Source organism: Nycticebus coucang, chromosome 7, assembly GCF_027406575.1.
Source record: "Nycticebus coucang isolate mNycCou1 chromosome 7, mNycCou1.pri, whole genome shotgun sequence".
In the NCBI taxonomy this organism is placed as follows: Eukaryota; Metazoa; Chordata; class Mammalia; order Primates; family Lorisidae; genus Nycticebus; species Nycticebus coucang.
Window position 1 is genome coordinate 133,972,178 of NC_069786.1, and position 13,892 is coordinate 133,986,069.

A 13,892-nucleotide genomic window follows, 5' to 3' on the forward strand; every position below is an offset into this window, starting at 1 on the left:
CCCTTCAGCTGCTTGGCCGTCTGGGAGCCACTAAAGGGGTCTCCCAGCAGTTGAAGGAGCTTGCTCAAGCCCCCACTGGGCTTAAGGGTGGAAAGGGCAGGTAACGGGGCAAAAAGCCCCAGAGGCAGTTTCTTGGGACTGGACTGGGCTCAGGAAGCTACATCATTTACAGGACACAGACTGAATAGTGCTCCAAGGTGTACACACCACTAATGTGCACAACGGGAGGGTATTCAGCACACCCTCGGGGAAAGGGCTGAACTACAACTTGAACGTTACTTTAGAAATTAAAACATGTAACCTAAACATTTGTACCCTCCTAGTAATCTGAAATAAAAAAAAAAAAAAAAAGGACGCAAGGTTCTCTGCAGAGCTACTGAGGTTAACACTGCGGGCCCCAAGGAGCCGATTTTGAAATTGTTGCCTCCGAGGGCCAGCAGGTGGCGCTGTGGGGCAGCAGAAAATACAAAGCAGAGACCAGCGTGGATCCTGGAACCCCAGCTGGCAGCAGCTGCCCCAGCCCTGCTAGTGCGGGTCTCAGCCCCACTTCCCCGGAGATATCCTGGGGCTGCGTCCCCCTGCACCTGCAACTACAGCACGTTAAGACTGGTGCGAGTAATGAGCACAAAATCCCGGGAAGTTGTATCTTAAAATATATGTATGTATACATACAGGGTGTCCCAAAAGTCACTCATAAAGTTGCCATGCAGAGGAAAACTGTAGCTAAATGTACCTTTATTTACAAAATATTCATTAGAAATTTTTACAAAGAGGTGGCCAACACATAGAGAACAATTTGTAAATATTTTATAAAATACATAAAAAATGTTTTAGGGCAGGGCACAGTGGCTCATACCTGTTATCCTAACACTCTGGGAGGCCAAAATGAGTGGATGGCCTGAGCTCACAGGTTCAAGACCAGCTTGAGCAAGAGCAAGACCCCATCTCTAAAAATAGCTGGGTGTTGTGGCAGCCGCCTATAGTCTCAGCTACTCAGGAGGCTGAGGCAAGAGAATCTCTTGAGCCCAAGAGTTTGAGGTTGTTGTGAGCTATGATGCCACAGCACTCTACCCAGGGCAACAAAGTGAGAGTCTCAAAAAACAAATTTTTTTTAAGAAACCTGGCCCAGCCAAGACCTAATGCAGACCTTGTCCAGTGGGCGGGTGAATCACTGGGGTCTTCCCTAAGTAGCCCTTCAGAGCACCAGCTGCTGTCCAAGTCCTGTCTGCAGGACAGCACTGTGGAAGCCACGCCCTGGGCGGGGCCCTGCCTCCTGAGAATACTGTCCTCCTCCTCCTCCTCCTCCTCCGTGCTCCCCTCTGCTCGTGGGTTTGCCCAGCATCTTTCACTCATCCTTTGTGCACAGATGGTTTTATTTTTGCTGTCTCTTCTCTATCAAGAGTGGTCAGAAAGTCTCTTTCCCACATCAAGAATATGGGAAATCCTTTGAGTTTTTGAGCACGGCTTGATGGGATAGCTAGCTTAGTGTGCCCACACACACGCCCCAGTGGGGCGATGGAACCAACAGGACCCTGGAGATCCTGGGATGCTTCTCTCTTCATGGTCATCATGGGGCAGGAACATGCAGGTGGATGTGGGGTACAGGTAGGTCTGCAGCCCCAAGACAGTGGCTTAACGCTGTCACTGCATGGCAGTCCTGTGCAGCCTGTCACCACCCCAGTGATCCAGCTATCCTGCTCACTCATACCTGAGCCCCCCAAAGGCACAGAGGGCAAGGGAGTCCAGTGGCAACTATGCCTGTTTGGGCCCCAAGGACCTGACCTCCGTGGTGCTAGCTGTTCCCCTTGTGGCCCCTAGAATAGGAAGGCGATGGCCTGGGGCCTTCTAGCCCTAAAACACTGGGATCTGTTTACTACCTCACTTTCGGGAATCATCTAAGGGAATGGAGCATAGGCCTGACCAGTATGAATGGGAAGAGAGAGGAAGACACAGGGCCATGGTGTGGGAGGCCAGGCCTGGTGCTCAGGGTAAGGAAGGGGCCCTGGAGGCAAAGAGTGAGTGGCCCCGACCGGGGCTGTGGGTGAGGCAGTTCATCCCTGGCTCTAGGCCCCATTCACCCCCATAGTTCCAGGGTCTCCTGACTTCCCAAGTACAGTAGTTAGTAGACATAGGGGGATCCTGTCATGTGGCCAGACCTGCAGAGGGCAAATTTCTTGCTGTAACTTGGACCAGCTCTGACTGACGTTTGGGTCAGTCTTTGAAAGGCCAGCCTAGGACCTTGCCTGGGTGGGTGGAGATGGATGGAGAATGGGTGGAGGGGCAGCTGGGAGGGTGGTTGGTGTACGGGCAGGGGGCTAGACAGCCCGGCTGTCTCTGGGCGCAGCCATGCAGGCGTCTGTTGCAGGTGAGCCTGAGGCAAGCCCTGGAGAGAAAAGTGGAGACAGTGAGCAGACAGATGAGGACGGACAGCTGGACTCAGAGGCCCAGGCCCAGCCCCTTGGCAGCAAAGTACGTCTTCCCTGGCCACCCCCTCCCCCTCTCCCTTCCCCAGCCCCAACCTCAGGGCCTGATGACCTGAACCATTCTGTGCTCCCTCCACGACTCCGCTGGTCCCGGAGTCGAACACAAAGTAGCACGAACACAAAGAATTTGCCCTTTCTTGTGCGGGACGGTCAAGTCTTTGAGCACTGACAGGTGCTGCTTTCCCCGTAAGAAACCCCAAAACAAGCCGTGGGGTGCGCAAGCCCACTGGAGAAGCCTGGCCCATGTGGCCGGAGTCCGAGGACTTCCAGGTGCCATGAGTGCCAGGTGTCCCAGGGCATGTGGTGGCCCCAGAGGGCTCCCAGGGTCCCATGCACAGGCAGCCTGTGCTTCTTTCAGAGAAGCAGGCCCCCTCTCCTCTCCTCTGGGAACATTTCTGCCTTGGTATTTTGCCAGCCATGAGCCTTGCTCTGCTGCTGCCTCTTTCTGGCTTTCACTTACTGTTTAACGTCTCATTTGAGGTAGAGACAAATGGGGTAACCCCATAAGAGGGTTCCCAGGTAGGGGCCGATCGCAGCAGAGAGCTGGGTGGGCGAGAGTGAACCTGGGAGCTCTGGGGGACGCAGTCTGCTTCTGCATGGGAAGATTTGACTCATACCATGTTTGAAGCTTCCAGAGCACCATCTAGTGCCTGGGATATTCCCTCCATGACAGATAAGTTCAAAGGATGCAAAGAATTACGACAAGGGAGGGATTTAGAACCAAATGTTGCTCTTGTATCTAAAGAACGTGGAACTCTGGAGACCTCACCCACCTCTGACCCCTCGACCACCACACCTCTTGCCTAGCCCTCCAGGAATCCTGCTGGCTCTGGGACCTGCATGCCCTGTGCTCAGTGGTGCAGCTCAGTGCTGCTTTACTCAGCCAAGGTCCTGAAGACGCAGAACCCAGTCACGGGAGGATGAGCCCCATAGGGACTCTGCCTGTGGGCTGAGTGAGCGGTGGGGAGCTGAGGGGTCCCATCCTCCCGGTCAAGCTGACCCTGACTCAGGTCTTGTCCCATCTTGTGTCTCCTAAGAAAAAGCGCCTCCTGTCCTTCCATGCCCTGGACTTCGAGGCAGACTCGGACGACTCCACTCAGCCTCCAGGCCGCCCCCTGAGCCCATCCTCCTTCCCCACGGCCACGGACAGCCTGCAGGTCAGTGGGCTCTTGTGGACTCAGACCCCGGGCAGGCAGCACAATGAGAAGCAGCGTCTGCGGCCGTGTGGCTACACCAGGGTGTGACCTGGAGTGGGGCAGTAGGAGGACAGGATCCAGAAAGTTCACCTCTGGCAGGACCAGCGTGTCTGTAGAGGCGGAGCAGACAGCTGTGAGAAGTAGGGGACAGGGTAGGGCCCTAAGGCTGGCAGGGGAGTCAGGGGCCCAGGAAAAGGGGTCGGTGCTTGGCACAAGAATAAGGCAAACCCCAGAACTCAGGTGCACGGGACAGGGAATGGCACCCACCGTGGGGCAGGACAGGGCCTCTCCGTCTTACGGTTCAAAGATCATAAACTTCATTGTCCAAACCAGGACAGTCTTGTGAGTGAAAGAGGGAGCTACTAATGATGCCATTTGACACAGGATGCCCACAGGGCCATACATGTGACCCAGGATGTGTGGCCACTGTGCTCACCGTGTGGCCTTGTTCCAGAAACCTCTCAGAGGCTCCCTTCCCTCACCTCGACAAGGGCGATCATTTCTGCCTCACAGGAGTGTTTTCTGGGCTAGATGCTGTGCCTGGCAGGCACGGGACACCAGGCAGGCAGTACAGGGAGCTATGGGCACAGGCCTGGGAGCAAGTGGGTCACCGAGAAGCAGTGCCAATGCCGGCTTCACAGTGAGCCCCAAACGCCAGCTCCCAGGGTCCTCAGCAGTGCCAGGCCAGAGCAGGGGTGGGGCTGGGTCCACCCTGGCTGTCTGCCAACCTGAGGGAGGAGAGGCCACAGGCTCCGCTGTCCCTGAAGGCCTGGAGTTCACCTTCCTACCACCTCCTGCCCCCACCTACCCATAGTTGAGCCAGGGCTTTGTGGGGTCCTCTTGAAGCCCTCGGTACCTCATTTCCTTGGAGACAGTGACCAGGTACAGAGAGATCGCACACCCAGAGGGCTGTCTGGATTGCAGGAAAAGAGCCTAGAGGGAGCCCTGCCCCCGCCGACTGTTACTTTCCACCTCTGAGGATTAAGGTGTACAGATTGAGGAACAATGCAGCCCCCAAAGTAACTTCCCTGCCCACGTCCTCAGGCTCTGGGTCTCTGCAGGAGCCTGAGCCCCGGGGGCTGCCTCGGGAAAGTTTCAGCCCCCTGTATGGTGCCTGGCTCAGGCATCACTGGGAACCCCAACCTTGCACAGTGGGTGGCAAATGCTTTCAGTATGGGTTTGAAATTAAAGACAGCTGAGTTGCCAGAGGCCAGAGTGGATGGGGATATAGGACTGGGTTAGTCGAGTGGCCATGAAACTTCCAGACGTGGATTGGAAAGAGCCACGTTCCAAGGAATGGCCCCCTGTGCTCAGTCCCTCACAGATGAGCCCGGCTTAGGGGAGGCGACCCCCCAGATGGCTGTGGGCCTGGACAAGGCTGGCACAGTGGCCTCTGGGTGCCACTCCCACCCAGAAGAGCAGCTGGACAGTCTCTCCCCGTCCGGACAGGATGCCCTGGCTGAGCCCTGCCTGCCTGGAGACCCTCACAGGATGGCCCTGGGGATTGTTGCTGCACCAGGTGGGTGCCCTTGGCCAGTGTCTTCCAGAGGGCCCCTGCATGGGAGAGTGGATTGAGGGGAAGCCCACAGCACCCCTCTGCTCTGTGCAGACACACTGGCTGATTTAGAAGATCTCCTTTCTTCACCGTGACTGTCTGGTGTAGTCAATCTTAGCAAAAGCCATGGCCAGCTGCTCTCCCTGGGCTGGGTGCCTCACTGCCACTGACCTGGGGTAGGGACAGGCAGGTTTCCCCAATGACTAGGACCCCTGTTCACCTGGCCAGCCATCCTGACTGTGGAGTCTATCCCTGCACTTGGGGCCAGGGCACCAACAGAGTGAGTCCTGCCTGGGCACCACCACCCCACCCCACTGTCGGCTCCAGGCTGTTAATCTGGAGATCTTTAAGAGATGAGAACTAAAATTTGTTCAACTTAATATTGTTATCAGACAGTTTTGCTTCAAAATGAAATCCCTGAATCTCTGTCTTTTCCTGGGCCCAAGGGAGAGCGGACGCGCAGTTCAAGAGTTCAGGCGCCCTATTAAGGTGGGAGCTACAAGATCCAGGAGCAGCCAGCCTCCCCACAGAGCTGGGGACACCACAGGGCCACAGCATCTGCTGAAATCCCTGTTCCCCATGTTGCAGGACCATAACCTCCTGGTCCTAGCCCTGGTCAGAATCTCGGGGGCTTTAGAGGAAAGGTAGGGCTTTCCTTTCCACATTGACGAGTCTGAGGATCAACACCCGAAAGCCTTTCTAGTTCCTCCTGTGACCTCCAGTCCCCAGAGCACACGGTGAGAGGCAGCTGGGGGAGGGAGAAGCCCAGGAGGGCACCCTGGAGCCGGGCAGCCCAAGTCTAGAGCCGGCTCTGCCAGCCTGTTGTGCTGATTCTCACACGTGGTTTTTTCACATATCAACATCTCTTGAGTTGGGAGTTTCTCGGAGTGAAGGTGTGAGAAAGGAGGCCCTGCAGCTTGGTGGGCAGTGGTGTCCCCTCCTCCGTGGGGGGTGGGGGAGTCCATCTGCAGAGCTGATGCATCATGAACACAGTGTGCCCTGCATCAGACCACCTAACCTCACTGTGCCTCAGCTTCGTCCTTCCTCCTTTCCGTGATTTAGGTCATAACCCCGCTGTTGTAGGGATGAAATGAGAGGCTGTATCTGCTGACTGCTGCTCGGTGACAAATCTCACAAGTTTAGCAGCTAAACCCACACACCTTTTTTGGCTAACCAGTGGGGAGCTCCACAGGGTCTCATTGTGCCCTCAGCACAGGGTCTCCCAGGCTGACATGGCAGTGCTGCGGGGCTGTGGACTCACCCGGAGCTCAGGTCTCTTTTATCCTGAAGATATTTGTGGGGGACGTGGAACCTGCTCTGTTCTTACTGTGACTTCAGATTCCCAGCCCCACAGCCTCACAGGAGCACCATTATGTCTCCACTTGCTGTGAGCTCTCATTTTTCTTTACTGGACAACTCATGTCCACCAGCTTCCAGCTTTCACTCCAACTGCTCTTTCTCCAAAGGGATGCACATCCCGGGGAGCGAGCGGCTGCCCCCCCAGTACCTGGCCGACGTGGACACCTCTGATGAAGACAGCATCCAGGCTCACAGGGCCACCTCCCTCCACTCCAAAAGGCGAGGCCAGACGTCATCCCAGAGTCAGGTAATGGCAGCTAAAAGAATTTTGTCTGGTCACCTCTTCTACCTTCCCACCAAGTCACTTTGTAGAAGTTAAAGCTTTCGCTATTTTCAAACTATAAAATTGCACAAGCTTACTTCATAGAGACATTTTATTGAAGTGAATTCACATGATGGATCAACTATTGTAATGTGGCAGTTCCTAAAAAAAGCTAAAACCGGAGTTAACATATGATCCAGCATATGTTACTGGTATAAACCCTAAAAACATTAAGAACAGGGACCCAAAGAGATGTGTAGGTCCATGTTTGTAGTAACATTAAGCCAGTGTCAAAAGGACAGATGTGTGATTCCACTTACGTGAGGCACCTGCAGTGGCCACATTGGTAGAGACAGAGTAGAGAGGCTGGACCTGGGGGAGCATGTGGGGCGTTAGAGTTTAATGCCACAGAATTTCAGCTTTGCAAGATGAAAAGAGTTCCGGAAGTGGACGGTGGTGATGGTTCTGGTAATGTGAATTCACTTAACACCCCTATAAAATGGTTGAAAGGGGAATTTTTTTGTTATGTATATTTTACAATTAAAAAATGTTTTCAAAGACAGAAACTAATACACATTTCATAGACTTTAGGAGAAAACAAATAATCTTTAAGGGTAAAAGAAATATTGATCTTAAAGTATGCAATTCATTGACAGTACGTCCACCAGGCTGTGCAGCCACTGCCTCGATCTAATTCCAAAGCAACTTTATCACCCCAGAATGACCCCCCAGACCCATCAGGGTTCCTTACCAATCTCCTCTCCACCCAGCCTGGAACAACCACCTGTCCTCCTCTGTCTCCATGGATTTGTCTATTCTGGACATTTCCTGTTAACGGAACCACAGAAGGACAGGTGAGCTCTCATGGCCGGCGTCCCTTACCGAGCATGACGTTTCGAGGTTCATCCGTGTCACAGCGTGTGTGGACACTTCATTCCTTTTCATGAGAATTTACATCTTATAAAGTATTATGTCTTTTACAAGAGGAGGAAATGATCTTACCATGTATGTAAAACTCTTGACAGGTTTTATACGGGCTTGAAGAAAATTCTATTTAGAATACTTAACTCTGGTTAAATTAGTGAGACTCACATTATAGACACCGATTTATGACATAATTCATCACAACATTCCTTTAAGCACCAAAGATCCCCTCGGTGCATTTAAACCATGATTACTCTGTTTACAGAAGTCTGATTTCCACATGAGCAAGTATGTTTTACTGGGGGAAAGACGGTATTGTTTTGTCTGAGAGCTTTGTGATCAGTGACCCAGGCCCACTAAGGTCCCCGGTATTATGGCCTTGACTGGCAGCAGTGAAGTCCCAGGATTGGGAGTGGATTTGTAACTGATGAGTCAGAGGCCTGAAACCCAAGGAGGGGTGAGTAGGGCTGCTCTCAATGGAGACCAGACCGTGGCTTCGCATTCTAGGAGCTGGTGCAGGTCCAGTTCCATCCACACATGGACACGGGGCACAGAGCTCCTCCAGGGGATGGGGATGCTGCTGTGGAGCTTCCCTTCAAGAGCCCCATAGGCTTTGGCTGTAGATAGAAAGAAGAAAAGCCATGCTGAGTACACTCAGGAGAGGCCTGGCCCAGGGAACAGAGGGGCAGTCCGTGTGTGGCTGGGGCTGGCATGGTTCAGGATGGAGATTGGAGGGGCAGGCAAGGGGAGGGGGAACACTCTGTGACCTCACCCCTCTGTTCACAAGAGCCCCTGGAAAGGAGAGTTGCCCACCTCCACAGCCACAGTTCTGGGCGCATCACGGCAGTCACTGGACCAGCTGGGGCATCAGGCACCAAGGTGCCCATGGACCCCGGGCTTTTTGGAACTCTCACACCGTGGGAAATCCGTCCCAATGCTATTCCCCAGGGACGACCCTTCATGTATATGACAGTCTGAACTTCCTATCACTTTGCTTCTGAGCCCAGAGAAGTTATCTGCCAAAAATGAGCACAAGGATTTTAGAAAGATCCTTTCTTAGCACAGCAATTTTGGAAATCATTCCAGGACTTTTTGCTCTAAAACTGACTGAGTATTGACTGCTGTCTCTCTGGACTCCAAATGTGACTGGAGGTGTCACTCGAGGCGTGGTTCAGGCCTGATCGAAGTCCTCACATGGACATTTGTCAGCTCACCCTGTTCTGCAGGCGGATTTGCCCACTCAAGCTCTCACTGCCAGGACGATGGCACTCATCACCTTCCGAGCAGCAAGAGGCACCTTCACGCTCACAAGTGTCATTTCCCTCCTTGCAAACAAGGTGAGCACCGTGAGATATGGCAGGAAAGACGCCTCTGCGGGCGAGGAAGAAAACCAGAGAATTGATTTCTCGTGTCTCAGTCTGGAAGCTAATGGACTTTGGGTGACTCAAGAGTCTGGTGACTCAAGGGATGAGGAAGTTGTACTCTCAGCTACTTTAGGGCACCTCCCAGCCCACGAGTGACCCAGGGCTCTCACTAGCTAATGACTTGTATTTGATCACCATCATGTATTAACTGACGCCTTCCGTGGTGATCAGTGTCAGCTGTGGCAATAGCTGTGCCCTATGATGACACTGATGACCCCATAGCCCTTCAGCGTTGGGGTCCTCATCTGGCTGTGATGACACTGCATAGCCCTTCAGCGTTGGGGTCTTCATCTGCCTGGGTCTGGCACCTCTCCTGCCGAATCTGTCCTGCCCTCCCCTTCTCCCTCACTGCCACTTCCAACTTTTGTTTGGTCTTCCAGAATCCTCGGTGTCACAGGTGACCTTCCCGGGCCCTGTCATGTGTAGTGGCCTTTGTTTTCCTTCCACTTCTTGGGAATCTGGTGCTTTCGAGGTGGTGGGAACTGGTGTCCTGATGAGAGGAATAAGCCAGGTGCTCTGGCTGCACTTCCTCTCCTGCTGCTGCAGGTCTCTGAGCTGAACAGGGGGTGCCTGTTGACCTGCCCGGAGAACTCTGCCGGGCCTCCCTTCACTATGGTGACACCAGCAGCTGGGCCAGGAAAAAGGGCCCTGCAGTTCCCCTCTAAAGGAAATTGAGGTGTGACAGGGAGGACTATGGAGGTTTTGCAGCATATGACCTGGAGCTCTGAGAGCAGGTGGCAGGTGGCTCCCATTGCAGACCAGCAGGGTCATTGCTCTATGCGGGCCACCCAGTCACAATGCCACCACTCCACCCCCATAGGCTCGGAGGGCATGAGACATAACAACCTCCCCAGGGTATGTCATGGGGTTGAGGTGACTCCATTGGCCCAAAGCCTCTGGGGTCCCGGCCGTCAGAGATGGGTGGGGTCCACTTCTGCACTGTCTTTGAGAATGGTGATCAGTTCCTGTGTGGGTCCATTCTGTGCTCTCTGCCACAGACTGGGCAATTTGCAATGAACAGAAATTACTCTTCTCATGGTTCCAGAGCCAACGCTGCTCTGACAGAGGCCCACCACCTTCCACTATTCCCCTGGGCCCCACTGACCCTGCCCGACAGGCACTGGGCGCCTCCTGCCCTGGGGTTTCTGTGGCCCATTTACTCCGAGAGAAAGTTTTGCTTCCAGCAGAGTTTACAGGCCAAACTTCAAAGTGGTTCTTTTCATCCATGAAGGCCTCCAAGGAGACTCTGATTTTTGAACTTTATCAGAAAAGTAGAATCTTATAAAACAGCACCCCAGATAAAGGGTCTGATTAGCCTCTTGCTATTCACTCTGGGAGGCCCCCGGCAGTGAGGCCTGTTGATCTGTCTAAATGGGCTTCATTCGAACAGAAAATTAAATGATCTAGAACAATATCCTCCACTTGCTGGAGGCAGAGGGAGGGATCGATGCTTCGCGTCGCTCTGTGGGCCATGAGTGGCTTCCTGGTAGAGGGGAAGCCTGTCCTTCCCTTCAGTGCCCTGCAGCCCCCAAGGAAGGACAAGGAGGGGCTGGAATTCTCTGGGCACAGCCGGCAGCCTCACCTACACCTGTGTGTCTCATGGGGAAGAGGGAGGCCCTCAGAGTGCAGCACCAGTGAGCCAGTGCACAAACCAGTGAAGGAACTATGTCTCTCCACTGTGTCACTGGGCTGACCTGTGGGCTGTGACACAGAGGAGTCAGCAGACTCCTCCTGAGAGGCTCTGTTCCCCACCAGGCTCCTGAGAAAGTGCACATCCCTGTGGAAGATTCACTCCAGGCACGGCAGACATCAAGAAGCACCTGCAGGGAGGTTTCCCTACAGTGACAAATTTTCCTGACTAAATTCAAGAAGTGAGCACTGTGAGGGACGTTACCCACTGTGTCCCAGAAGATGTTGCCAAGATGCTCTCACAACTCCGTTGGCCATTTTGAAAAATTCACAAATACTCTGCTGCTGTGGTCACTTCTCATTCAGCCTTGGGCCAGTTTCTGGGACAGTGATCTTTGGCAAAGCCAGCATGGGAAGGTGACATAGCGTCTTGGCCCATGCCTGGTACTTGTGGACACTCCATACATAGGGACTGTGAGTGCCCTCATCATTTAGCAGCTCAAGGACACAGCCTAGAGCCCCCCAGTGATGTAGCCATGGTTATTTCAGACTTAGCCCAGGGGCAGCATAGAGAGCCCGGAGGTGGGACTGGCCCCCTTCAGCCTTAGCTGACCAGCTGCTAACAGCTCAGGGCTGTGGACTTGGTTCAGCACCTTAGTCCCATGCTGGGAACCAGAGGAAAAGGCTGAGGGCAGAGGCAACAATTGTCCTCGCATAAAGATTCCCACCAAGGACAGCCCAGAGTCTTATTCATAAAAGCAGGTCTTACCAGTAAGCCTGAAGAGAGAAGGAAATTCTGACGTATGCCACACACGACCCGGGTGGACCTTGAGGACTGGCTGAGGCAGAAGCTGGTCACAGAAGGACCAACTCTTGTGATCCACCTGCATGAGGTCCCAAAGGCAGACTGGGACTGCCAGGGGCTGGGAGGGGACACGGGTCAGTGCTTAAGAGTGACAGCCTCAGTTTGCCAGATGAGAGTTCTGTGGCCAAGGCTGGTGACATGTCTTAAGGCCACTGTGCACCTAAACATGGTTAAGATGGGGGATTTTGTATGTATATTTTACCACAATAAAAAAAAAAGTTTTGAAGAGAGGGAGGGCAAGAGAAAATGGTGAATCTGAAATAGCCCCAACCCTGCGGAGCCTCACTGGTGTGGCCCCGGCAGCAGCACTGGGACACAGTCACACAGAGAAGGGATGCGGGGGGCAGCTCCCATACCTCGGGTGAGCTGAGCCAGGCCCATCTCGCAGCCTGGGAGCTTCACGGCCCCAGACGACGGCTGACTGGGATCCGCCGCTTCTTCCGCAGAGTGTGGCTGCCAGGGCTCCCGGAGATGCCAACATGGAAGAGGAGGCCCTAAAGAGAAAGCTGGAGGAGCTGACCAGCAACATCAGTGACCAGGGAGCCTCCTCTGAGGAAGAGGAGGGGGAGGACAGAGAGGCAGAGCTGGACAGGGGCACCTCTACCAATGCCCTCCCCTTGGCGGGCCTGGAGGTGAGGTTCCGCCCCCCCACACTGAGGTCTCAGCAGGACCCAGCAGAGGCAGGGGAATGGGTGAACAATCCCACCAGCCAGAGATTTGTAAGCAAGCCACCACCCTCCCCAGAGCAGGAAGCCAGCACAAAGGTGACCAGCCACCAGCTGACCATCTCCCCGAGTCCAGAACAGGGAGCAGCGTAAGGCTGAGTCTCCCTCCTGCTAGCCGCCACCCGGGCCTCTCTTCCTAGGTGTGCTCAGCTGCAGGCCAGACGTACAGACCAAAAAAGAGCCCTCAGGACCTCGGAGACCCTGTCCAGCACAACAGGACTACAGACGAGGAGCTGTCAGAGCTGGAGGACAGAGTGGCAGTGACCACCTCCGAGGTGCAGCAGGCAGAGAGCGAGGTAGCCCCCAGGGGCCGAGGGAGCAGAGGGTTCCTCAAAGACAGATGGCGATGGTGACCACCCCCGAAAGGCTCACACAGAGTCCCCTCCCCCTCCCCCACTCCCGTCAGCCCAGGGTGCATGTCAGTGGAGGCCGAGCACAGGTATATTGGGTCCTGTGGGACTCACCCACCTCGGCCACAGCTACAGCGCTGGGTGAGGGACATGTCCATAGTGTACAGAGGTCACAGGACAGAGCCCAAGTGTTCGGGCCTCCCAGGACAGCTAGGACGAGCTGGGCACTGCTCTGTCCCACCCTCTCATAACCTGCCAGGAAGGGGGGGAGGCTCCGCCCCTCAGCCTGTGAAACAGCCAGTCTCACATTCCCATCAGTAGGTGCCTGTCACTCCCCAAGAAGGAAGGGCACCCCCAGGGCCATTCCCATCCTGGGAGTGAGTCAGGCTCGGGGCCTTTCATTCCTTATTCCCTCTGGCTTTGCAAAGCATTTTTAAATACCTTCAACGTGGCTGGCATCGCGTGGGGCACAGAAGCTGTAGTTGTGAACCTCGTAGAGCAGCCCCTGCCTTCAGGGAGCTCGTGATTTTAATGGAAGGAGACAGACAACAAACAAACAGCCTCAGTTCCTTCCATGAATGGTGCTGGGTCCCCTAGAGAGCTTGAGGGCGGGGATGCCAGGAAGAGAAGCCAGCAGGGCCCATCTGGAGGACAGAGTGCAGGTGGAGGGAACGGCACCAAAGGCCGCGGGGTGGTCTCAAGCCTGGTGTGTTCAGGGACCAGCAGCGAAACCCTGAGACTGGAGCAGATGACGAAGGGAGGGTCAAGAGGAGAGCTAGAGCCGTGGAGAGAGAGATCTGGACACAAGGCAATGCATCCTGCCTTCTGTTTCCAGAAGCTTCCTCTGGTCTCGGTGGGAGGAGTGGCCTGACAGGGAGGAGAGGAGGACCAGGGCAAGGTTGGTGGCCATGGGACTGAGGCAGAGTGTTTGGGTAAGGAATAGCCGGATGGTGGGTGCCCTTGGAGCCTGGGCACAGCCACCTTCAAGCACTGATAAGACCCAGACTTCCTGATATGACTCCAGAAAATGCACAGAGCCTCCTTCCTCCTGCTTGAGGTGACCCACAAGGAGCACCCACACATGGCCACAGATGGGCCTGTGGCTGGGACTCCAATATTA

General features: G+C 54.6%; 1 protein-coding gene across 3 annotated transcripts in view; it reads left to right on the plus strand.

Annotated features, from left to right (window-relative positions):
• The window catches only part of MLPH (melanophilin), a 49,737-nt gene that overhangs the window by 25,850 nt on the left and 9,995 nt on the right, over window positions 1–13,892 (plus strand). For 2 of the 3 annotated variants that reach the window (XM_053597180.1, XM_053597181.1), the window contains exons 5-10: window positions 2,366–2,469; window positions 3,521–3,640; window positions 4,994–5,198; window positions 6,701–6,840; window positions 12,144–12,329; window positions 12,563–12,718. In XM_053597180.1, the coding sequence (XP_053453155.1) occupies window positions 2,366–2,469; window positions 3,521–3,640; window positions 4,994–5,198; window positions 6,701–6,840; window positions 12,144–12,329; window positions 12,563–12,718 (911 nt within the window). The remainder of the gene's footprint in view (window positions 1–2,365; window positions 2,470–3,520; window positions 3,641–4,993; window positions 5,199–6,700; window positions 6,841–12,143; window positions 12,330–12,562; window positions 12,719–13,892) is intronic. The other variant, XM_053597182.1, reaches the window with a different exon arrangement.